This window comes from Bos indicus, chromosome 24, assembly GCF_029378745.1.
Source record: "Bos indicus isolate NIAB-ARS_2022 breed Sahiwal x Tharparkar chromosome 24, NIAB-ARS_B.indTharparkar_mat_pri_1.0, whole genome shotgun sequence".
Classification (NCBI taxonomy): Eukaryota; Metazoa; Chordata; class Mammalia; order Artiodactyla; family Bovidae; genus Bos; species Bos indicus.
In genome coordinates this window covers 26,033,896-26,059,530 of record NC_091783.1, presented here as the reverse complement: position 1 = coordinate 26,059,530, position 25,635 = coordinate 26,033,896, and the positions used below count along the sequence as shown (strand labels likewise).

At 39.6% G+C, this 25,635-nt stretch overlaps 1 protein-coding gene and 1 non-coding gene across 2 annotated transcripts in view; both read left to right on the top strand.

The window, feature by feature from the left end:
* DSG3 (desmoglein 3) overlaps positions 1-25,635 on the top strand; it is a 32,967-nt gene extending 7,332 nt beyond the window's left edge. Inside the window, exons 2-16 of the mRNA XM_019986919.2 lie at positions 2,293-2,328; positions 2,833-2,961; positions 4,593-4,748; positions 5,592-5,736; positions 6,357-6,523; positions 7,498-7,626; positions 7,927-8,112; positions 10,446-10,717; positions 11,504-11,643; positions 13,436-13,663; positions 14,921-15,178; positions 18,277-18,416; positions 18,722-18,785; positions 21,033-21,280; positions 22,881-25,635. Coding sequence (XP_019842478.2) covers positions 2,293-2,328; positions 2,833-2,961; positions 4,593-4,748; positions 5,592-5,736; positions 6,357-6,523; positions 7,498-7,626; positions 7,927-8,112; positions 10,446-10,717; positions 11,504-11,643; positions 13,436-13,663; positions 14,921-15,178; positions 18,277-18,416; positions 18,722-18,785; positions 21,033-21,280; positions 22,881-23,501 — 2,919 coding nt within the window. The 3' untranslated portion in view covers positions 23,502-25,635. The remainder of the gene's footprint in view (positions 1-2,292; positions 2,329-2,832; positions 2,962-4,592; positions 4,749-5,591; positions 5,737-6,356; positions 6,524-7,497; positions 7,627-7,926; positions 8,113-10,445; positions 10,718-11,503; positions 11,644-13,435; positions 13,664-14,920; positions 15,179-18,276; positions 18,417-18,721; positions 18,786-21,032; positions 21,281-22,880) is intronic.
* TRNAG-GCC (transfer RNA glycine (anticodon GCC)) lies at positions 14,485-14,555 on the top strand. The gene has a single exon. It is a non-coding gene; the product is annotated as a tRNA-Gly (tRNA).

Here is a 25,635-nt window from a genome sequence, read left to right as displayed (position 1 = left end):
TCTGCGACTCCATGGACTGCAGCCCACTGGGCTCCTCTCTGTCCAGGGAACTTTCCAGGCAAGGATACTGAAGTGGGTTGCCATTTCCTTCTTCAGAGGATCTTCCCAACCCAGGGTTCGAACCTGCATCTCTTATGTCTGCTGCATTGGCAGGCGGATTCTTTTTCACTAGTGTGACCTGGGAAGCCCCCAAGTAACTCATGGTACTGTTTAAAAAAGAGCAGCAATGCTGTAAAATAATTTTGAGATCTGTTATAACCACAAGTCATGGTCTTTTTCCATGACAGTTTTAACAAACATCCTTTGAAATAAAGATTTTACTGAAATTTTTAGAATGGAAGCGTCCTCACATCCTACGTCTGATATCATTTTTCCTTTGGTTCAGACTGGGACTTGCCTCTTTATTATAGCCTTCCAAAATAAGCGACGTAATAAATCTACATTGTTTCAGGATTAACTGCAGCCTTTGCCAGGAAGAAATCTAAATTGACTATCACATAACTTTTTTTCTATGATTCGTTTTTATTTTCTATTTATCTACACTGACTTAAGAATCTAGTGTAGTGGTGATGTGCACACTTTAGAGTCAGGCTGCAGAGATTCAAATCTGAGGGCTGTTAGTTGGGGCAAAGTACTCATTTTTTCATGAGTATTCTCTTTTTCTTCATCCCTGAAAGACGGATTACAGTATCCTTCAGATGGCTGCTGTGTTAAATGAGATAGTAAACATAAAGCTCTATGAATAGCATCTGACACATAAAACATAATTCTTTTGTTCTGATTTATTTTTCATAATCTTTTTCCTTCCAGATTGTCTTCAAATTAGTTAATCAGTGAGTCAGAAAACAGTTTTTAAACATCTGCTAAGGGATCAGTAAGGGATAGCAAAAAACAATAATAATAATATAGAAGCACCGATTTGGAAAGTTTGCAATTCTCTTGGCTCGACACCATATAATGCACATAAAACCATAAGAAATAATAAATCACGGTAAACCATTATGGGCTAAATTGCACAGAATATATGTTGTGCAAACTTAGAAAAGGAGACATCAGTAAGGACAGTTTCATGGAGACTGCTGGAACTTAAAATGATCTTCAAGGATGAGTAATACAGTATTCAAGTGTGTGAAGATAAGAAGAATGCATTCCAGGTAGAAAACAACACTGAAAATGACACAGATGAAGGTCCTGTATACTCCTGAGAAGGTGAAGACCTAGCCTGGCCTGGCTTCATCTTATCTTTATTTCTTTTAGATCAGTAGGAAAATTAAGCTCAAATTTAAATTGAACTAGTAGAGCAAAGATGCACAAATCCCCATTCCATAGCAAACAGTACTTGTGATTGGAATAGCATATCCCCATCTTTTACATTTCATTCTCTAAATTAGACTGCTGCTGCTGCTGCTAAGTCACTTCAGTCGTGTCCAACTCTGCGCGACCCCATAGGCGGCAGCCCGCCAGGCTCCCCCATCCCTGGGATTCTCCAGGCAAGAACACTGGAGTGGGCTGCCATTTCCTTCTCCAATGCATGAAAGTGGAAAGTGAAAGTGAAGTCGCTCAGTCATGTCTGACTCTTAGCGATCCCATGGACTGCAGCCTACCAGGCTCCTCCATCCATGGAATTTTCCAGGCAACAGTACTGGAGTGGGTTGCTATTGCCTTCTTCCTAAATTAGACTAGTTCCTTTCCATTCTCTCAACTCTTATATGACTAAGAAAATGCCTTGGTCTGGAATTGCAACTAACGAAAACAGCGTTGCCAAGTCGGTAGAGTAGGTCACAGCTTTTAATAATCTCCTGTGGTACTTTCTGAAGCTTATTAGAATGATGCTCACCATTGTTTCCCAAAGCAATAGCTTCCATAGCTCCTGGGAAGTGTTTATAGAGCAGCCAGGTAAGAAATGTCTGGTTGTTGCAACAACTGTTAGAATTTTGAAAAGTCCAATAGATTCCCCTGAACATCATTAAAATTCTACAATTAGATTACACAACTGAAGGAACTATTTACACGAAGACTATTTTCTTTTTTGCTCTTTGAATACTGCTTCTCCAAATCTACCTCTTTCCTATTTTTATTATTTTTAATTGGAGGATAATTGCTTTACAATGTTGTGCTGGTTTCTGCTATATATCAATATGAGTCAGCCATAGGTATACCTGTGTTCCCTCCCTCTTGAAACAGAAACAACTACAATATGAACAGCAGAATGTAAAAATCAGAATTATTATCTTATGTAATTACTTATTTGAAGAATTCATGTTTAATTTGACTTTATTTAAATGTCTACAGGTGGTTCTTTTGGTTCATGGAGAATTGAGAATACAGGTAAAGTATGAAAAAGATTTTTGCAATTAAAATAGTTTAGTTTAAAAATTGTACTGGAAAAATAAATATTTATTTAATATTAAAAATTACTAAATAATTTAATTGTGAAAATACAATTCTAACAACTAACCTAGTAATACTTTAATACTAGCATGAATCGATGTCATTATTGTAATTTACCTCATGCATTCTTTTGTCTCATCTTAAAAATATCAACTGATAAACCAGTATTTGTGCCCAGAACAGTTAGATGTTGTGGAATATATATAGGAAATATAAAATACGGTTAAATGCTAATATTAAAAATCATATAGCTCTGTAGCTGTGTTAGTTATTTACTGTTTCTTCTTTGCATGATAGTGTAAGGGAGAGAAAATTGGGTATTTAACCATTTTAAATATCTTGAAACATAGGAGACTCCCCAACCTAGGTGTCTGTAATTAATACTCAAAGCAAAAATTTCCAACAATGTGCATAATAAAATATAATCCCTTTTTGAATAAGACAAAAGGACAATACGAAGAATATGAGACCGCAATACAAGGCAAAAGGAGATACAAACGTGAGTGGGTGAAATTCGCAAGACCCTGCAGAGAAGGAGAAGACAACTCGAACAGAAATCCAATTGCCAAAGTAAGTCTTACGAGCAGAAGCAATGTGAGTTTTGAGAATAAATGTACTAGGTATAAATTAGAATAATGTGGAAATTCCAATTAGTAAGATACAGATTGAGGAGTCCATAGAACAAATAATCTGGTATTTTCAATAACACAAAAAATACAACAATAATGGTATTAATAATATCAATTTAAAAGAGAAAGATGAAGGAGTTACAGCTTCCAGAGTAATTAAAAATAATTAAGAGCCATTTCAATATATTTCAATGGATATGCCTTTTGGGATTCAGATTCTAGCAAATGAATAGAAAAATGTATATGGCCAAGTGCTTTGTTTGGGGCAGCAAATTATCCTCAGAGAATGTGACTGTCTTTACCAATAATGTATTTAACACGGGTTCACTGCAGGAGTTATGACAATTTCACAAGCTGAAAACATTCAGGATAATGTCTCTCAATAAACCCAAAAATACCATACTCCTAATCAAGTGCAGATTAATCACACTATTGTTCCAGGCAAGAGAGGTTAAAGGCATAGAGTCCAGATTAAGTTGAGGTGGACCTTTCTACCAGTTGGTTCTCATGAGAGTCAGTTTAGTCAATCACAGCTGATGTCTGGCTGCCAGTGCAAAAGCAAAAGTCCCTTATCACTAGAGCACGCTGCTAGGGAACAGAGGTAGTGGCAAGCAAGATTACAGTTTTCACCACTGCCAGGCAAAAGATGCCTTGCCCAGGCAGGAGCTAATGCCCCAAGCTCTTCAGAGAGGCACTTAGATCAGCTAAGAGTTGCCTTGCCCAGACTGAACACTCTCAAGAAGTCCTCACAAACTGTTCTTATTTAAAGCTTAAATGTCTCCCAGCCATAGTGACTTCTCCACGCACTTGTATCAATAAGCCCCAGTGTTGCTCAGCAAGAGCCGAGCTGAATGTATATTGACAGTCACAGATATCCACAACAACATCCTGACAGCTTCCTCAATGCAATCAACCACACTCTTAAAGCAACTCTATTCCTAGATAAAAACAAAAAAGTAGATTTGAAATCATAGCAAACCAATATACAGCAATAAGACAATTAAAGATGGTTGACAATCAACATTGGATTGGCCATGTATTCAGAACTGTTGAAGCTGGGTGATGAGATGTATCAGGTTCATTATACATTCTAACTTTATAATATATTTGAAATTTTCCCTATTAAAAATTTAAAGATTAATAATAATAAAAGCAATTCATTCTAATATTTTTAACACTTAGTATATTATCACTTTCCATTTTTTTCTCCAGGTTCTCCTATTTAAAACTAAATGTCTTTTGTATGTGTGTGTTATCTGCTAGGCAAGGAGGCATTCAGTAGTAGCCTTGTCCTTGACTTTCTCTCAACCTTTTAACATCACCATGGTGACCACAGTCTGGGCAAATATTCTAAGGCTGGAAAGGTTAAGGTACCTTGGTCCATACTGGCCAACAGAGGAAACAATTTGAATTTATTTCATATTCCTAGTAGCTATCAAGGCAAAAAAATAAACAACACAGTGTCAGAAAGCATGAATAAAATGAACAGATGACTTGAGAGTGTGCAGCACAGGGGGTAAGGAAGAGGCCTGAGTGATGATCACCTTAACATTTTGGTATTTTGGACTGCAGATTACTTCAGACTTCGAAGCAACCCAGAAAATTACCTACCACATCTCTGGAATAGGAATTGATCAGCCCCCTTTTGGAATCTTTGTCGTTGACAGAAACACTGGGGAAATTAACATAACAGCCATAGTTGATAGAGAAGTAACCCCAAGCTTCCAGGTAAGTGTGCGTCCTCGATATCACCCTTTCCCTTGTGGCAATGACTTTAGAAGGTTAATCTAGAAGGATATCAGTGCATGAATCCATCCACCATCAAATAACAAAGAGCCTTCCTTGGATGTTCCTGGTGATCCACTGGTCAGGACTCTGGGCTTCCACTGCAGGGGCTGCAGGTTCAATCCCTGGTTGGGAAACTAAAATCCCACAGGCTGCAATGTGCAGCGTAAAAGTAAAAAAAAACAAATAAAACAAAGAGCTTCTGAAGGTTGTGCCCCTGAAGGAACAACCCAGGAGGGTGTATGAACACTGAACTCCAGCATGCTTCTGGCCAAGACTTTCAGGCTAACAGTAGCAGCCCACAAGAAGGGGTAACTTGGCCAACTAGTCTACCCAGAGTAGACACTTTCCTACTTTGTCTCCTCTTTGTGAAAAATATTTTTCCTCTTTGCACAAAAGAACTGTATATGCTGCTGCTGCTGCTGCTGCTAAGTCGCTTCAGTCATGTCTGACTCTGTGCAACCCCAGAGACGGCAGCCCACCAGGCTCCCCCGTCCCTGGGATTCTCCAGGCAAGAACACTGGAGTGGGTTGCCATTTCCTTCTCCAATGCATGAAAGTGAAAAGTGAAAGTGAAGTTGCTCAGTCGTGCCTGACTCTTAGTGACCCCATGGACTGCAGCCTACCAGGCTCCTCCGTCCATGGGATTTTCCAGGCAAGAGTACTGGAGTGGGGTGCCATTGCCTTCTCCACTGTACATGCTAGGAGAGGCCTTATCTCGACAAGTTTTAATAATAAGCAAACTGGTGTTGTAGAACATCCATTAATGTGTCCTCTCCTTTTCTAGATTACGTGTCGTGCTCTCAACGCCCTAGGACAAGACGTAGAAAAACCACTTATACTAACAGTCAAAATTTTAGATATAAACGACAATGCTCCAGTATTTTCACAAAGCATATTCCAGGGTGAAATTGAAGAAAATAGTGCTTCGAGTAAGTCTTCGGCAGTAACTACCACTTTTAATTATTTTTAACTTTCAGATACAAGCATGATTATCATACATCATTTTATTCTCTTAGTTTCATCAGTAGCTTTGTAGAAAAATCCATGAAGACAGTCTGGGTCTTCCTTGCTAATATTTGTGATTGAGCTACTTATCCACTGCCATTGTACTTCTAGGCTATGGCTGTGTTATCAAGTCAAAGCTTATTCTAGTCACAAAGCTGAAGAGGGGGCTTTAGACAACCCAGATGCATCAGCTGGGCCTTCTTAGATTATAAGAGACAGAGACACTCTCCTTACATGGATAACTGGGGGGAAAGGGAGAACATAAAGCCATTCAGCAAGGGTAAAAAAATGAAGAGGAAACGGTCTCAACCTCAACACAACCAACCAAGGCTTAGTGAGAAGTGGAGGATTTTTATGGAAGGCAGCACAGGTCAACTGACTCCGTCACCTGACTAAGAGATACTGCACGTGACATGTAGTTTTTTGGCATACAGATAGTTTTAAGATCTTAAAAGACAAAGATCAATTTGAAATGGTGTTGGATATTTAACGTGAACATAATGTCAATCTTTACATAGCCTTTAATGAACTTCTGTACTCCTAGACTCATTGGTGATGATACTAAATGCCACAGATGCAGATGAACCGAACCACCTGAACTCTAAAATTGCCTTCAAAATCATCTCTCAGGAACCTGCAGGCACATCCATGTTCCTCCTAAGCAGACACACAGGGGAAGTCCGCACTTTGACCAATTCACTTGATCGAGAGGTAAAGCAAGGCTCTTGGGAGCATTCAGTAACTCAGGATTCAGTTGTAAGCAACCCAAGAGAGGTGACTCCCTTCTACCTAAGAAGGAAAGAGGGAAGGAAGAGGGGTTCTCTGGATTCAACTGACCCAACTGAGGGACGCTCCTCGCATCCTACTGTGATTTTGCTGGGGTGGGTTGTGTGTCTGAGACCTGCACAATCGATTGTACCTCAATAAATGAGTATCCCACATCCATGGAAGTTAAACTGAGGGAATAAGAGAAGGCATTGTATCCACGGACAGAGACTGAACTGGGGCTAATCCCTCATGTGATGGAGGAAAAGGAAACTTCCTAGGGAGAAATTCGTATCTGGAATAAAGCCTTCTCTGATGCTGTGCTTTTTCTCCTGACTTCTTTCCATTTTACTCCTGTTTCTAGAACACTAGAGAATCCCCAGGAACTACCTGATGGTGCAATGGTAGAGCTTCATGCTCTCTCTGCTGAGCAACCGGATTCAATCCTTGGTTAGGAAACTAAGGTCCCACAAACCACATGGAGCGGCCACAAGGGAAACAGAAAAAAGAATCCCCTTACTCTCTCTTCTCCATTGTTCTATCGACACATCTCCAACAACACACAAGACCCCATCAGACTCTGTATTACTTTTACACAAATGATTTTCCAAACAGACCAGTAAGGAAGCTCCATAAATGAGTTTCCCTCAGATAAACAGAGCACCATCCTTATTGTCCATTTCTGCACTTTCCTGCTCTAAGAAGCTCACAAAAGAGAAAACTTGTATCAGCCCCATAAAGACTTCCTCCTGTGCCCCACGTGCTTCGTCTATGGTGGACAATGAAAGTGCATGTGGTCCTTCTAGAGAACGAACCATGAGTTTAAATATTTTCACTTCCTTCCCATAGGAAGCAAGTAGTTGTCATTCATATCCCTGACACTAGAGATTAATCATTTTTCTTTTTTTCTCCAAATTTAGCAAGTTAGCAGCTATCGCCTGGTTGTGAGTGGTGCAGACAGAGATGGAGAAGGACTATCATCTCAGTGTGAATGTAGCATTAAAGTGAAAGATGTCAATGATAATTTCCCCACATTCAGAGAATCACAGGTGTGCCTTTTATTCCTTGAAAAATTACTTAGAACATAATTATAAAATAATTATATATATATGTTTATATATATATTATGTTATACCTTACCACCATAATTTGGGATTTGCTGGCTTGCTGGCTTTTAGTTACATTCTCTGCACTTTTCTTTTAAAATAAACTATTGTAAAAGATAAGAATTCAGGGACCAGCAAAGAGCCAATACATAATTTGGGAATTAATGACTAATGCCATTCAGAATGAAAATAATTCTTTTAGATAAAACCTGACATTGAAACTTAAGTTCTGCTTTTTTTCAGTATTTAGCAAGGATTGAAGAAAACACTTTAAGTTCTGAGTTGCTTCGAATTCAAGTAATAGATTTGGACGAAGAGTTCACTGATAATTGGCTTGCAGACTTCTTCTTCACGTCTGGAAATGAAGGGCATTGGTTTGAAATAGAAACTGATCCCAGAACTAACGAAGGTATCCTGAAAGTAGTTAAGGTAAGGTCTGATTTCCTTTCAGTGGGAAAAACATTCTGTATTCACCAAAACTGTTACTTTATGTTAGCCGAAACTGTCATAAATAAACCTTATTCACTTACAAATAATAATATCACTTCTCTACATAAAATATAAAACACACACAAAAGTAGACAGAATTTTGAAAACACAGCCCCATTTCCTAAGGAGACTTTTCTTAACATGTTGATTTATTTCCTTCCAAACTATCATCCTTTCCACAGAAACACAAACACACTAATAGACATATATGTATCAGTGTGCCTGTTTTAAGCACAAGAAAGTAACACATTTCCTGACTTAAACTCAGGAACAGACAAGAATACATTGAACAGTGGCTTGTGCGTTTGTCGACTTACTTTAAATGGATTAGCTACAGTCCTCGGAAGGGAAAAACGGCAACTTTTTCTAGGAAATGGGAATATATAAACTAAGTTTGCAAAATAAACAATTCAGTAAAACTTCCATTTAACAGACTTGGTTACAACAGACCCTTCATCTGAAATAACATAAACCTATTTATGTCTGTCTATTGTATAGACTAGAAAAATATTACCACTGTTTTAGGACATTCCTTGGCATAGGACATTGGACTATATGAGCTTCTCTCTTAATTCCGTGAGTCCAGCAGAATGACAGACCCATAATATTCCCTTAACAGGGTGACTGCTGCAATTCCAGATTGCTGGAAGCCCCATACGACTTCCTATTACTCTGCTTTTCAGACAGTGAGCTACAGCCCTCCTCAGTTGCAAGGTTTTGTTATAGTCTGGCCCTGACCTTCCTTCCTATGGCCTGTGCTGCCGCCGGCCTTGCCGCCCTCTCTTCAAGATGCTGGCAATCCCTTCTGGGTAGACTTCCCCACCCCCACCTCCTGTGTCTACCCCCCCTCATTCTCCGTCTACCACATTTTTCTGAAAAACAGTTTGGACCAATTACTCTCCCTTAAAAACCTTCCTTGTTCTCACTGGCTGTGAAAATGGCCCTCAGTTAAAGACTGTCCCTTTGAATCTGCTGCAGCTTCTCCTAGCCTGTGGGAACCTAGGAGTGGTTGGTCCAGTTTGTCTTGAGGGAAGGCTGAGCAGCTCCTCAGGGGGCTCTAATATGCAGCCAGGGTTGATGACCACCTGCTGGCCTTGGAGATGACCTTCAACCCCCTCAGAGTTGTACCCCAGGCCTCTCACTATCACCAGCTCCCTATCACCTTCTGCTAAATCTGGCATTTACTCTGCCTGAATGACTCCTCCTCACCCTGAAATGCTCACATGAAAACCTCTAGGAAGCCTTTCCTGATTTTTCTCAAGTCCAAGTCTTCAGTCGCCTTCACACAGAGACTCTACCATCTCTTTGGTCACTTAGCCCTTACATTCTAATGACCAGTTTGAGCATCTTTCTCTTCTTCTCCACTAGGAAACCCTTGAGTCCACAAAACCAGGCACTGCCAAATGAAAACTCAAATCTAGACCTCATACCTTATTTTCAGTTATACTCCAATGTAACCAAAATGAACATTTCCTTATCCCGTCACCCTTAGAAAATTTACTAGTGAATGAAAAGAGCTATCCTGGGATATCTCTGGCCTTGACTTGTGCCACTTCAATATGAGAGTCAAACAAATAGTGAGCACATAAGACCATATGAAAATGGTTCTATGGAGAGTTGGTGGGCCACCCTCTCACTGCTCTACAGAAGCCTATGTGCCAACCAAGTTTAGTAAGATAATTTGTCGTTTCTGAATTTTTTTAAGTCAGGAAAGATATTACTGTACATGAATCCACTATTTCCACTGCAGAGAATTCACTATTCTGTGAGTGGATGTAGCTACCATTTACAGGAATGTATTGTGGGTCGTAATTTGTTCAGTCCTTACAACAATCTGATGAGGTAAGAGTTTTTTTTTCTTTTTCAGAAGTAAATAGTTGAGGATCAGAGATATTAAATATTGTGCCCTGAGTCACACAGCTATTAAGTAGCAGAACCAGGATTCAAACCAAGCAACAACAACAAATTTGGAATTCTTTCCACTGCATCACACAGCCTAAAGAAACTGTAAAGGTGTTTTGTTAGTCTTAAAAGAGATAACTGTGCTTCATAAGTATCTGTCACCAAACTGAGGTTTCATAAGCGAAGAATTCTGAAGGACCCTCATCAGAGCATTACAATCATCTGTGAAACCGTTTTGCTGTATAGAAAAAAAGGATTCATTCATAGAAATAAAGGAGTCATTCATAGCACATAACATAGAGTTCTCTGGTCCTCTTACCTGATCATATTTTTGTGACACTTCTTTCCTTCTATTTTTATTTTTACTCTAGTCTCTAGATTATGAACAAGTACAGAGCATGCAACTTGGTATCGCCGTCAAAAACAAAGCTGAATTTCACCAATCCGTAATCTCTCAATATCAAGTCCAGTCAACCCCACTCATAGTTCAAGTAATAAATGTGAGGGAAGGAATTGCATTCCGTCCTTCTTCCAAGACATTTACTGTCCGAAAAGGCATAAGTAGTAGACAGTTGATCAATTACGTCCTGGGAACCTATCAAGCCATTGATGAAGACACTGGTGAAGTTGCGTCATTTGTCAGGTGAGAATAATTTTTTTAATATCTCGTTATTCCTTGATGAAGTTTCTTTTACTTTTATTGAAGTTTAGTTGGTTTACAATGTTGTGTTCATTTCTTATGTACAGTAAAGTGACTAAGTTATAAACATATAATCTTTTTTCAGATTCTCCATTTCAGTTTATCACAGGATATTGAGTATAATTCCCTGGGCTGGACAGTAGGACCTTGCTGTTTACCTTGACTAGCTTTAATTTATAAACTATTGCAAAATAATATCTAAACTACTCTATGCCAAGAATATAAAGAGATACAATGGTAACCAACTCAAGGACCTATATAACTCAGGAAGAGATGTGCTATGAGCTAAGGTAGCATAAACATAAGTGAAAGTGGAAATGAAGAATGACAGCCTGTCTAGTGAGATCTAGAAAGAGTTTCATGCAAACTTTCAGTTGAGCCTTAAAAAAGTAGAATTTCACCAGAAGACCATGGTGTAGTCAGACATAGAACAGTACGTACAAAACACGGTGCCTAAAATAATAAAAGACCATGAAAAGTTGCTGCTATAGTATAAGGAACAAGGACACAGTTATTTTACTGAGCAGAGCAGAAAATTTAAAAACCAGGCTAACATATTCTTAAGGCTTATGAAATACTCCTTGTCTAGGCTAATATGTTAATTTTCTGCTGCTTTTTAAAAAGTATATTTCAGAGTCTTATGAAAATACATTAAATATAAGTCATTTTCATTAAATAGGTAACACTCCATGTTTGGAAAAAAACTTACTGTTTTCTGTTATAAAACAGATATGTCTTGGGACGTAATGACGGTGGTTTGCTAATGATTGATTCAGAAACTGCTGGAATCAAATTTGTCAAAAACATTGATCGAGACGTTACTTTCATAGTTAACAAGACAATCACAGCTGAAGTTCTGGCCATAGATGGTAAGAAAAAAATATTATTCCAATTAGCATTTTTTTATGAATAGATGCTTTTGATTACTAACATATTACATTTATCACTGCATGCATATGTGCTAAGTCACTTCAGTCATGTCCAACTCTTTGCAACCCCATGAACTGTAGCCCACCAGGCTCCTCTGTCCATGAAATTTCCCAGGCAAGAATCCTGGAGTGAGTTGCCATTTCCTTCTCCAAGGGATCTTCCTGACCCAGGGATTGAACCTGCATCTCCTGCGTAGCAGGCAGATTCCTTACCACTGAGACACCAGGGAAGAACCTTTATCACTAGATAAAGTTGATTACCTTAGGGGTCTTGGGTCTTAAGTCTGAGGTGGCTAAATCTAGGCGATGACTAAGCATCCTAGCTTCTCAATGGAATTCACTGGACCAGTGAATTCTGGGTTTAGTCCTACTATTTGCTGTAGTTGGCGCAAGAATTTCTTGATTTGAGAATGTGGACAAAGATTGATACAGAAGGCCTATCAGGGAAGTTCAGCTCAAATGTGAGGTGCCTTTGTGAGTTACTTACACACAGAGTGAGTTACTTACAGAGACTTATATGCTTATATCATAGAACAGGAAAAATCTTCTGAAAAATTTTCTAAATGAAGCACCTTGACTATGTGCTTGACTATGTGCTTCCCTAAGTGTAAAATTAATTTATACTCAAGGCAATTTCAGCAAACATAAAAATAAAATAAAAAATCATATTATCTGGAAAAACAGAAAAAAGCACTAAGGGAAACAACAGAAGTAATTCTTAATCCCACCACTGAGAGATCTTATATCTTGGGTAATAAAAATAAATCATAGTTTATTCCAAATACTTTGGTTCAAGCTTTTAAAGCAGAAATCTTCCACACAGTCTGGGTTCATGCACTAGAATATATTTAAGAAAACTATTATTTTTATGTTGATTTCATTCATAATCAGTGAATTTATCACCTTAAAGGTCTTGGTTCCAATCACATTGAATAGCTGATGCTACTAATTAAGGTGGCTCAGAGGTAAAGAATCCACCTGCTAATGCAGGATTCCATCTGTGGGTCGGGAAGATCCCCTGGAGAAGGAAATGACCCACTCCAGTATTCCTGCCTGGAGAATCCCATAGACAGAGGAGACTGGCAGGCTCCAGTCCATGGGACTGTAAAGAGTCAGACATGACTTAGTGACTGAACAACAACAAGCTAATTAAACTAATTAAAGACAGCAGGCAAGCTGATAATTAGATTTCCTTTTAACCAGGTACAGAAATTGGGTGACATCTTTTTATTTGTAGGAATAACAGACACAATTTCATGAGTATGTACACTAATCTGGTGCATGTGAGATCGTTTTTTTCTAATATTTATTTATTTATTCCCTGGTTGCACTGGGGCTTCTTTGCCGTGTTCAGGCTTTCTCTAGTTGCAGCAAGCAGGGGCCACTCTCCAGTCGTGGTGCACGGGATTTTCATTGTGGCGGCTTCCCTCGTTGCGGAGCACAGGCTCTCAGCTTCAGTAGTTGTAGCGTGTGGGCTCAGCAGTTGCAACTCACAGGCACTAGGGCACAGGCTTCGCAGTTGAGGTGCACGGGCTTTTACTCCACGGCATGTGGTGTCTTCCTGGACCAGTGATCAAACCCATGTCCCCTGCGCTGGCAGGTGGATTCTTATCCGCTGTGCCACCAGAGAAGTCCATGCATGTGAGAGACATTTTAAGGGCTTATTTATGTTTCTTTATTTTGCACAACTTGCTCTGTATAGTTCTCTAACTCTAAAATGTTATTCTTACAGGAAACACCGGTAAAACTTCAACAGGCACCATATTTGTCCTAGTACCTGATTTTAATGAAAAGTGTCCAACAATTGCCCTGGAAAAGGAAGCAGTCTGTAGTTCGTCACCTTCCGTGGTTGTCAGAGCTTCACCACTGGAAAGGGATAAATATGCTGGCCCCTATGAATTTTCAGTGGAACACCAAAGCCTAAAACTTCCAGTTGTATGGAGTATCTCAGGAAGAGATGGTGAGTAATTGTAAAGCTGCTTCTACAAATGAAAACTGCTGCTTCTTTATATTTCCAGAAGGTTAAGAGGGAGTCCATTTGGGAGCAAGTCCGTTCCAAGAGTAATTTTTAAAATTCTTTGCAATGAAGATGATGTCCTATCCTCATGAATTTCCTCTGTCTTCAGAAAAGGAACAATATAAGATATTCAGTTCAGTTCAGTCGCTCAGTTGTGTCCAACTCTTTGCGACCCCATGAATTGCAGCACACCAGGCCTCCCTGTCCAACACCAACTCCCGGAGTTCACTCAAACTCATGTCCAATTTTAAAAATTCTTTGCAATGAAGATGATGTCCTATCCTTATGAATTTCCTCTGTCTTCAGAAAAGGAACAATATATTAGCACTATTTAAAATTTTCTGTTTTTCTCATGTGGACTCTATTGGATATTTTTATATTTTCAATTTTTTATCTGTATCTCCTCAGTATACCAAAATAAATAAATAATGAAAAGATTACAGTCAGGCACCTATTTTACTGCTGAGCTGTTTAGATTTCTAAATACATAAACTTTTCCTAACTGGCCAGCCTGTCAGCAGACTGGAGGGGTCAACCTGCTCAAGGTTGTCTAGTCTGTCACTAGTTAGGAATCTTGAAAGCATGGTAGGCTGAAATTCTCAAACTCATAAGCCAATGGTCAAGTTAATCCATCCTTACTTTTCTCCTAACTTTTATAATGCTAATTTCACATTTCCTATGTTTTCCAGGAGTCTCATAGAAAAAGCCATTAGACATAATAAGAATCTTCTCTCTTTTTAGATTTCATAGTGACCAGCAGGGCTTCCCAGGTGGCTCAGTGGTAAAGAACCTGCCTGCCAAGCAGGAGACACAGGTTCAATCCCTGGGTCGGGAAGATCCCCTGGAGAAGTAAATGGTAACCTACTCCAGTATTCTTGCTTGGGAAATCCCATGAACTGTAGGCCGCCAGGCTCCTCTGTTGCAAAAGAGTGGGACATGACTTAGTGACTAAAAAACAACAAAAGTAACTATCGGGCCACTTCAAGTCCTTTGTAAATGACCTCATCTATTGCTTGCTCTTTTCTGAAATAATGTATACCCAACTGAACCCCAACAACCCTCATAACTGCTCCAGTCTCACCCTACTTATTTGTGACAGTGATGTGTCAATTGTCGCCCTATTCACCCAAAACAACAAGTAGTTTTAAGAGCCAGAGACACCTTGTCCTACTGCTGATGTGTTTGATGGTTCCCCTACAGCTACATCCGCACTCCTCACAGCCCCACAGCCAGTCTCTCCCGGAGTGTACAGAATCTCCGTCATGGTCACGGACAGTGAGGGGAGGCGGTGCGAGGAACCAGAGAGCTTGACCCTGGAAGTCTGCCAATGTGACTACAGGGACATCTGTACAAATGTGTATCCAACCAGCATCACTAATCCCATAATTGGAGAGAGGTCTGGGAGGATGGGGGCTGCCGCCATCGGTCTGCTATTCCTCGGCCTTTTGCTGCTACTGTGTGAGTATGCCAGGGGTATGGTAGCATGTGCACGGACAAAGCATCTCTGCAGCTGTTTTAGAGGCAGAGCTCACAGGGTGAGGTGGGCGCGGGGGTGCGCTGACATCTTCAGAAAGACCCAGAAATGTTTAAAGTTAACATATGACTTGCCAACAATCTATATTTATAATACAGCAGAGCAGGTCGTGTATGTTAGACATATAGAAACCAGCAGCAGAGAATCAAAGAAAGGCGAAAAGAAAGCATGGACAGTCTACACACTGCCTGGAATGTTCACGGTCAAAATAATGACTTTATCCAGGATCGCAGTACTTTCTAAAATGTCTTTTCCCTCTACAAGTCTCATGAAATTCTAAAATACAATAGAGTCCTGACCAAAAAAATTTAGGAAAAATTCTAAGATAGCATAAGCTTTGAGCTTTACAATGCACATAAATATATCGCACTCTGAGAAGTTGTTGCTTAATCCAGAATTTCCTCAAAATAGCTTTGCACCTGAAAATACACTCGTTTAAGGCTCAAACTTAATATGATGAAGTTTACTGAATACATTAAGGGACTTTACATACATGTATTTTTTTCTCTTTCTTTTTTATATTTTTAAATTATGAAAGTATGATAACACATTTACAGGAGAGAGTTAGAGAATACAAAGTTATTTGTATAGTTATAGTTCCACTGCATATGACAATTATTTTTTAAGTAGGTAAATGAAGATTTTTAGAGTTGCAATATCAAACTCTCAAAAACTAACAGAATGTACAGAAATGTAGAAGGATAGAGTAGACCTGAAAAGTACTATGAACCAATTCAACAAAATTAAGATTTATACAATTTTCACACAATAGTAGGATACAACAAATTCTATTCAAGTTCCCATAGACTGTAAACTAGGAGACACTGGACCATACCCAGGGATATAAGACAAGTTCCATTCCAAGAGGGAGAGTTGCTGAGAATATCTGAATAAAAGACCGACATGATCTTACTTGTATTTTAGATAGATAACACTGACAGCAGTGTGTACTGCAAATTAAAAAGGGAAGAACAGTTAGGAGGTTATTGTAATATTATAGCTCACATGGGATGATGAAGGCCAGGTTTTGAGCCACAGCATAAGACTGGAAAGGAATGAATAGGTATGGGAGGCACAGTTGGAGTAAATGGAGAAGATCTGGAGACTAATGGAGAGAATGAATGGATGAGAAGTCCAGATGAACCACTGAATTCAGTTGCTACTGAAACCATTAAATGAAATTGAAAATATCAGACAAAGTGCAGGTAAGTAGGGTGGCAATCATAAATCTGATTTTGAAATGTTGAATTTTGAGGTACAGATATATCCTCTAGACTACTATGCAGTTGGGATTGTGGCTCAGGATGGCAGTCAGAGGAAATATACTGTGATATTCCCACAGTCATATTTGCTTCATGTGATCCTACCATTTGCAAAAGATCATATCTTGAATTTTGTGGACAGAACATACACATGTTTCTGTGGAAACACAGTCAATGCTTTGAAAAACTTTCTCTGGATGTGTATATAAAAATCGAATACATACTGTACATACAATGATCAACAAGACTTCTAAAAGACTGTTATACTCATCTAAAAATACTGACCATACATATATATATTCATCACTTTTCAAAATGAATTTGCCCACTTAAAATAGTCAACCCTTCCCATACATTTAATTAAGTCATAGAATTGAGGATGGCAATAAAGCCTTTGGAGGTATCACTTATATGAACAGTTTGTTAAATTCTGAGAAAATGTGCTTTGTCCAACTTATTTTATATACTTGGCCCAATTTTTCCATCATATATTTACATTTATATATATGTAACTGACCTAATTTGTATAATTGATGTAGCTCATTCAAACAATACGGGGAGTCCTCATGGCACTCAATACCATCCTTTATCTCCATTAACTCATAATCCTTACAATGATATATATCCCCCCATTCTTCGGATAGTTAATGGAGGCAAGAAAAGATGATGTAATTTGTCCAGCTGGTGAATGGTGAAGCCAAAATTCAAACCCTAGAAGACTGACTCCAGAGCCTATATACTCTTAAACCCCTCACTAAGCTGCCAGTAAGTAAAAGAATTCAAACTAGGATTTAGTGCTTTCCTTCTTCAGGGCAGGACTTCCCTCATAGCTCAGTCAGTAAAGAATCTGCCTGCAATGCGGGAGACCCAGGTTAGATTCTTGGGTCGGGAAGATCCTCTAGAGAAGGAAATGGCAAACCACTCCAGTATACTCGCCTGGAGAATCCCATGGACAGAGGAGCCTAGCAGGCTACAGTCCATGGGATCGCAAGAATCACACACAAACTCAGTCCGACACAAACATCCAGCACGCAGGGCAGAGGTGGAGGTGGGGTCATCGACCACCCAGCCTGGGAAGTGTTTCATTTCTCTCTTGGCCTATTAGCCTGCTGCTGCTGCTGCTGCTGCTGTGTTGCTTCAGTCGTGTCCGACTCTAAATGATGCTAATCTTTATTGCCAAGATGTGACCTATCTGCACAGAAAGAATGATAATTACCCAGGCAGGAAGGCCCCTCCAAGCTAAGGATTCCTAAGTCACCATTAAGAGTGTAATGATATTAGATCATCACTTGCAGAGGGAGTTTGTATGTTAATTGCTATTTCATAAAGAGGTGTTTAGAGACCAGATTACCATATCATTATAATGCCCACCTAAAATCTTGACTATTCAGGTGTGTATTCACCCCACATCATATACTGAGCTTCAATGTGTACAAATAAAAGCAATAATAAAAAAAATATATTATAGAAAATAGTTGAGGAAATGAATGACCACTTTTATCATTCATCAAACAGTGCCTCTTTTAAGAAAATATACAGGTCACAAGAATAATCTGATCTGTCTCCTTCAGTTTCATAATTATGTGAAATTTGAGTATGCTTAGTTTATCCAATTTTACCTTGTAGAAATTAATTTTGCTATTAGATTTTCCATAAGCATTAAAGATACTGCATTTCTTTGTAATGTTTCCAACAATTGCCCTGTCAAGTCATTTCCAAGTGATTCAAATATCCTGATATTTTGTTTTCCTTCATACTAGTGGCTCTCCTCCTGCTGCTGACCTGTGACTGTGGGGCAGGTCCTATTGGGGGAGTGACCGGTGGATTTGTCCCGGTGCCGGATGGTTCAGAAGGAACAATTCACCCGTGGGGAATTGAAGGAGCCCAACCTGAAGACAAGGTGAAGATCCACTTTGTAAAACATGTATTTCACTCATACAGAGCAAACTTCAATTTACATACTAGATAGAAAAGGGGATAATGGGGTATAAAAAATAAGACTCCTGATCATCAAGGACCTATGAGAGTGCTGAAATGAATGGAGCCTTTTAGGATCTTAGCTCTTCAGATGTCACATCATAAAAGCAGTTACTCCTGCAAGAATTTGGAATTCTTGTAATGTCTCCATTTAAAAGGGAGTGTATTTCACTTATATTGCTGAAATCTGGTTAATTTTTAAATATATTTTTTGCATATTGCTTGTAGGAAATCACAAATATCGGTGTGCCACCTATAACTGCCAATGGAGTTGATTTCATGGAAAATTCTGGTAAGTGAACATTGAATTTATTTTTGAAAGGAACAATGGGTTAAATAAGAAATATTAAAAACTAAGAAATGTTCTAAATTCTCTCCTTAATAATTTGTGCACACACTGAGATATTACCAGTGAAACAGGGTTTCAATGAATCGGTTTACTGTTAGTATAGCAGTCAATTTTGTGACCTAGTTCTGACTTCAGTAAGTTCATTTGTCTACTGATGTCACCATTTTTACTAGCAGAAGATTTGTTATATTTCTCCAAACTTCGGTAAACTGAAGTATAGCTCTCTGATAGTTGATTACTAATTTTTTAATAAGTTAAGGATTTTACATATATAGAAAAATGTAAAGGAGAATATAAAACACACTATGTACCCACCATCCAACTCTGCCTGTTAACACTGGTAATATTTGCAGTTAAAGTGTCGTGTGGGCCCATCCTAGATCTTGTTGCCCTTCTTTCTTCCCCAGAACAGGAACCTGATTTCAATTCAATAACCAATTCTTGTATTTAATCATGGGTTTCCCCAGTGGCTCAGTGGTAAAGAATCTGCTTGCCAGTGCAGGAGATGGGGGTTCAATCCCTGGGTCAGGAAGATCCCCTGGAGCAGGAAATGGCAACCCACTCAGTATTCTTGCCTGGAAAATCCTATGGACAGAGGAGCCTGGTGGGCTACAGTCCATGGGATCGAAAAAGAATTGGACACGACTGAGCAAACTGCAGCCATGAAATTAAAAGACGCTTACTCCTTGGAAGGAAAGTTATGACCAACCTAGATAGCATGTTCAAAAGCAGAGACATTACTTTGCCAACAAAGGTCCGTCTAGTCAAGGCTATGGTTTCTCCTGTGGTCATATATGGATGTGAGAGTTGGACTGTGAAGAAGGCTGAGCGCTGAAGAATTGATGCCTTTGAACTGTGGTGTTGGAGAAGACTCTTCAGAGTCCCTGGGACTGCAAGGAGATCCAACCAGTCCATTCTGAAGGAGATCAGCCCTGGGATTTCTTTGGAAGGAATGATGCTAAAGCTGAAACTCCAGTACTTTGGCCACCTCATGCGAAGAGTTGACTCATTGGAAAAGACTGTGATGCTGGGAGGGATTGGGGGCAGGAGGAGAAGGGGACGACAGAGGATGAGATGGCTGGATGGCATCACTGACTCGATGGACATGAGTCTGGGTGAGCTCCGGGAGTTGGTGATGGACAGGGAGGCCTGGGGTGCTGTGATTCATGGGGTCGCAAAGAGTCGGACAGACTGAGCGACTGAACTGAACTGAACTGAGCAACTAAACAACAATATTTAATCATAATGGGACAAGGATCGCTTGTGTTGTCATATAAGTGAAATTATTTATTTCTTTAGTTTACCAAACGACTATTTCATTCATCTTATCTCAGTGCCACACTAAGGTGTAAACTAGAACAAGAAGCACGCTAAGTTGCTTCAGTCAAACCCAAATCCCCTATGTCTCCTGCATTGGCAGGCACATTCTTTATCACTAGCACTACCTGGGAAGCCTATAGAACAATAAGATCTAATGCCTAATATTCAAATTTTTCTTAATTCCATGCTTAGCAATAGATTGTTTTTAAATGTCCAGCCTGAAAAATCTACATAAGATTGCCCCCAAAATGTAACTATCTGTCTTTATCAGCTACCTTAATCCTTATTTGCTTCTCCCATTACATCACAAAAACAATATTTTGAATTCTCTAGGAAAAAGAGCTTTCCATGAAAATGCAGTGTAAAGGCAACAGGCAGAACAGTCACAGCTCATTAAATTTTCATTAGGCACTAAGACACCTAATTAGCATTGGCTAATTTGCATGATTACATTATGTATGTTTCCTCTTTGGTTTCCATATTGAGCCAATATGACAGCTAAATTACAACTTCTTTTTTCCTGAAAACAAGCATCACATTAGAAGCTTTCCATGGCTCTGCGCTGAATATTTCATTTATACTTTTCCATTTCTGGCTGTTGTCACTGAAAATCTATTTTATTTTTTTAATTGGTATGGTTTCAGAAACAATACCTCTCTGAAAACAATGCCCTCTGTTACTCCCTCACCTCCTCTGTTACTCTCACATTACAGACTGTGGGGTGTTCTTCTCACCTTGAGTCATAAAATTGTATTTTCTCCCACATGCTGGCTTTACTTGGCAGGTGCTCTTGGATATCAAAGATCAGTAAAAACCAAAACAAAACAAATCACAGCATGAGATGTTACAGCACTTTATCCCTGTTTTTAGAAGTCTGTACAAATACATATGCTGGAGGGACGGTGGTAGAAGGAGCTTCGGGAATGGAACTGACCACCAATCTTGGAGCAGCTGCAGGATCTGGGGGTGCCGCGGGGTTCGGAGCAACCGCCGGTCTGAGCAACTTTTCCGTGGGACAGTCCGGGACGATGAGAACAAGGCATTCCACCGGAGGAACCAACAAGGACTTTGGGGAAGGGGCAATAAACATGAAATTCCTGGACTCCTACTTTTCTCAGGTAATCTGGTGGAAAACTCTGTGGCTTTGTTATCCTGTTTACATTAGAGATCTTTCTACTTGACTGAACTTCGGTTTTACAGTTTGGTTCTTTTGCAGCTTGGTATAAGACAAGAAAAGAGAAGTAAAGGCTCCTTGTTAAAATAACAAGGATAACCTAAGGTGGCTGCCAAAATCCAGCTACTGGTCAAAAGAAAGAAGGGATGGGTAGACACAAAATGAGAGAATATGGCAGCTCATTCCTCCCACTGAGATAACAACAGAAAGCAAAACCCTCTGCTTTTCAGATCAGCGGCATCCTCTTTAGACATACAAAGCAGTTATTTCTCATTTCCTGTACCATGAAGTATGTCAGAATACATCGGCATACATTTTTCTGAGAAGGTTATAGTATTCTTCACATTGTCAAGGAGTCCATGTCCAAAAATGCTGAAGAAACTTTAATGACCCAAACATAAAAGGGGAAACAAGGGACGTGGTCCAAGATGAGGCGAGGTGTCAGGAAGCAGAGAATCTACAAAGGGACAGGGGTGAAGGACAGAGAGGACGCTGGTAGGCAGGTAGCTTGCCTCCTGGTTGGTGCATCACTAGAATGGATCTCACCTACAACTCTGCTATCAGAGCTGTAAGTGATGGCATTTGTCCTCGTGGTCAAGCAGATGAAGGCTGACACAGTGTTTGAGGACAGACTGACAGGAAGGATCAGACTCCCAGTTATGGGTCAGACTCTCACAAGGGTTACAGTGTCTTGGCCAAGGCCCCTGGCTGGTGAGAGCTGCCTCAGATGATGAGGAAGCCTGCACCCTGCCCCACACAATGACCTGCAGTAACCCAAACACACACAGGGACTTTCACAGATGGCCCAGCAAATAACCTCCAGGCTCCACACACATTTGCTCTGTATGGCTAAGTCCGTGTCAATGCAAGTCTTAAAACTCAAGAGTTCAAATATGAGCCTACAACAGACTCAAGTTTGAAGGAATGTCAATTGCATCATTCTCCAAACACAGATAACTTCTGTAACAAGACTGCTGATATGGAGTATGCCCTTACTTCTTTTGTTGCTGTTGCCATTCAGTCAATAAGTCATATCCAACTCTTTGGGACCCCATGAATTGCAGCACGCCAGGCTTCCCTGTCCATCACTATCTCCCTGATTTTGCTCAAACTCATGTCCATTGAGTCAGTGATGCCATCCAACCATCTCATCCTCTGTTGCCCCCCTTCTCCTGCCCTCAATCTTTCCCAGCATCAGGGTTTTTTCCAGTGAGTTGGTTCTTTGCATCATGTGGCCAAAGAGCTTCAGCTTCAGCATCAGCCCTTCCAGTGAATATCCAGGGTTGATTTCCTTTAGGATTGACTGGTTTGATCTCCTTGCTGTGCAAGGGACTCTCAAGACTCTTCTCCAGCACTGCAATTCAAAACCATCAATTCTTTGGCACTCAGCCTTCCTTACGGTCCAACTCTCACATCTGTACATGACTTCAGTGGATTACCTCAATCACACAGTCACGATCAAACGTTGAGTTCTACGAAAGGTATTACATCCTTCCCCTGAATGTCTCTTACAGTTCATTTTCTCCTCTTCTCTCCACCTTTAGAAAGCATTTGCCTGTGCAGATGAAGACGACAGCCAGGAAGCAAATGACTGCTTGCTGATCTATGATAATGAAGGAATCGAGGCCCCCAGTTCTCCCGTCGGCTCCCTGGGTTGTTGCAGTTTTATTGCCGATGATTTTGACGAGAGTTTCTTGGACTCCCTCGGCCCCAAATTTAAAAAGCTGGCCGAGATAAGCCTCGGGATGGATGACGAAACCAAAAGCTCTCAGCCGCCTACCAAAGACAGCAGTTCTAGGGTTGACGCCTGTGGCCAACACGTACAAGTCCAGCAGTCAGAGTCTGTTAGGTACCAGACTTTGTCAGGCAGCCAGGGGGCATCTGCGCTGTCTGCTTCCAGTTCTGTCCTGCAGCCCGCCGTTTCCATCACTGACCCTTTGCAGCATGGTAGCTATCTGGTAACGGAGACTTACTCGGCTTCTTCTGGTTCCCTTGTGCAACCTCCCGCTGCCGTTTTTGATCCACTTCTCACGCAAAATGTGATAGTGACGGAAAGAGTGATTTGTCCTACTCCTAGTATCACTGGCAACCTACATGGTCCTACAGAGCTACGAGGATCAGACAGTAAGATCTTTACAGAAGATCCTTCTTCCCGTCTGATATAAGCAGAGTGAACTGGAATTACATACTGGCCAAATACGGATACTTGAACCAAATTATTCAAAATAGCACAGCCAATCTCATAGTATTGGTCTGATTTGGCACTTATTTGCTACTCTTTCATAAACTGGTCATGATTACAGTCTAAATTGTCTAGTTTATACCCCCACACTGGATGTGTGGTCACTCTTACTTCTCAAATTCAAGTCCTAGTAGATCTTAAATGTTTTCCGAAATATCTTAAGATCATATTCAGTGGGAAAATTTCCTAATAATTTTTAAACTTCAAATGCAGTGTGTTTTGTGGATTAAGGACTTGGAGTCAAGACCCCCAGTTCTTGAATTTTTCACCTTTGCTTACATCATTAGTAATGATGTAAGAATCATAAAGTCTTCGCTAAAGCATTTTGAGCTGCTTGGGAAAAAGAAAAATAGTTGCATTTGAACTTCTTCCATCTTCTTGGTGTTGGGAGACCCTAGGGACATCTTTTGCTCAAGCTAAGGGTATTGGTTTACACATTAAACTTGCTGCATCTATATTCCTCATACGCTCACAATAAGACAGTTTTGAAATAGAAGTATCATAGGAAATTTAGGAAAGTTCAGTATGGTGTAAATATTTTTGTGTTTTTTTAAATCACCTTGAAAGGATCTACCTAAAGAAAATATTTTACGTTAACTCCCTCCCTGCACTTCTCAATAACAGCAATCCTGTGTTAATAGTCTTTGAAAATTACTCTTTATTTTTTAAATGTTAGTAGGTAGATGTAACTTACATATGACGTGTAGTGATATTTATCATGTTAACAATGTCTACAGATTCCTAGGAATACAAAATATGGCTTTTCTCACAAGCAAAAGAGGCCTCTGACTAGAGTAACACATAGTGAAATTTGTGAATGTGTATTATATACCGTGTTTCAGGTCAAAAAGGGATATAGAAAGAGATTATGAGTAACAATTTTATTAAGCCTCACTCCTTTTAAATGAAGCTGCTACCACAGTTTAATCCTTGAGTATAACCATGTTAGGTTAGTGACAGCTTAGAATATGTCATTTCACGTGTGTTACCCTGATGACAATGTAGTTCTTCAAGTCATTTCTAATCATTCAAGGTCCTCATCCTTTAGCCCATAGAGAGCACCCTACCTCTTATTAACATTATTGTCTTAGCTGAGACTTTACGAGGTCATTGTTTGGCTCTATTGTCTCTAATTGTATATAAAATAATCTTTTCTGGTTTTTGCCAAATTCAAATCTATATTTGTTTTCAGATGAAAGGCAAAGTATAAAGTGTTTGTGTTTTAACACAGAAGGGTGCAGTCCTAAGGATTCTCGGCGGGGAGGAGACCCCCTAAAATGTCCTTACATCTAGCATTCTTCTCTCTCCCTGGTGTCATGACTAACAGAAAGCCCAAGAAGTACAGGCAATCACTTCTTCCAAGACAAGGCTGCTGTAGCAACAAGGTCTGCAGAGGCCACCTTGAGGTGAGAGGAACTAGACCCTCTGGAGCAGCCTTGCAGGTCCTGAGGAAGTCGCCTTGCTGTTACCTCCGGGGCCTATTCTCAACAGAAGCTTGCTCTGGGGTCTAGAACACACAGAGCTGACTTGTGACTCTGTTTATGCATGAGAATTAAACTAATAATCAGAATAACCCTTGTTCCAAGTTCAGAAGTGTTTTCAGGATCCTCAAGGTATTCTAATATTTCCTCTTAAAATCCAACTCATGAAATGGGAATTTTGCTGCACTGCCAAACTGCAGAGGAAACTATGCCACAGTAGTAAAGTCAAATAAGGGGGAAAGTGAAATTAAAGGAGTTTTGAAAGAAAAGTAGATCACTCTTATCTAAGAGGACCTATAATTTTAATCTGCCATGTAAAATTAAATTCAAAGCAAAAATGTATCTGTATTTTTTCACTAAAAATAAAAAATGTTTTAAGCAGAAAAACTCTTTAAACACTATCTTTTTACTTGATGTATTATAAATTTTAAACAGTATATATTAAAACTTATAGAGTGGTAACATTGTTATAATAAAACTGTTTGGCAACAAATTTATGAGTACTTCCTTAACCATTTAGCAAAAACTGAACTATTCTCTGCAGTTAATAACTATTAAGAAATATGATGTAAGAAA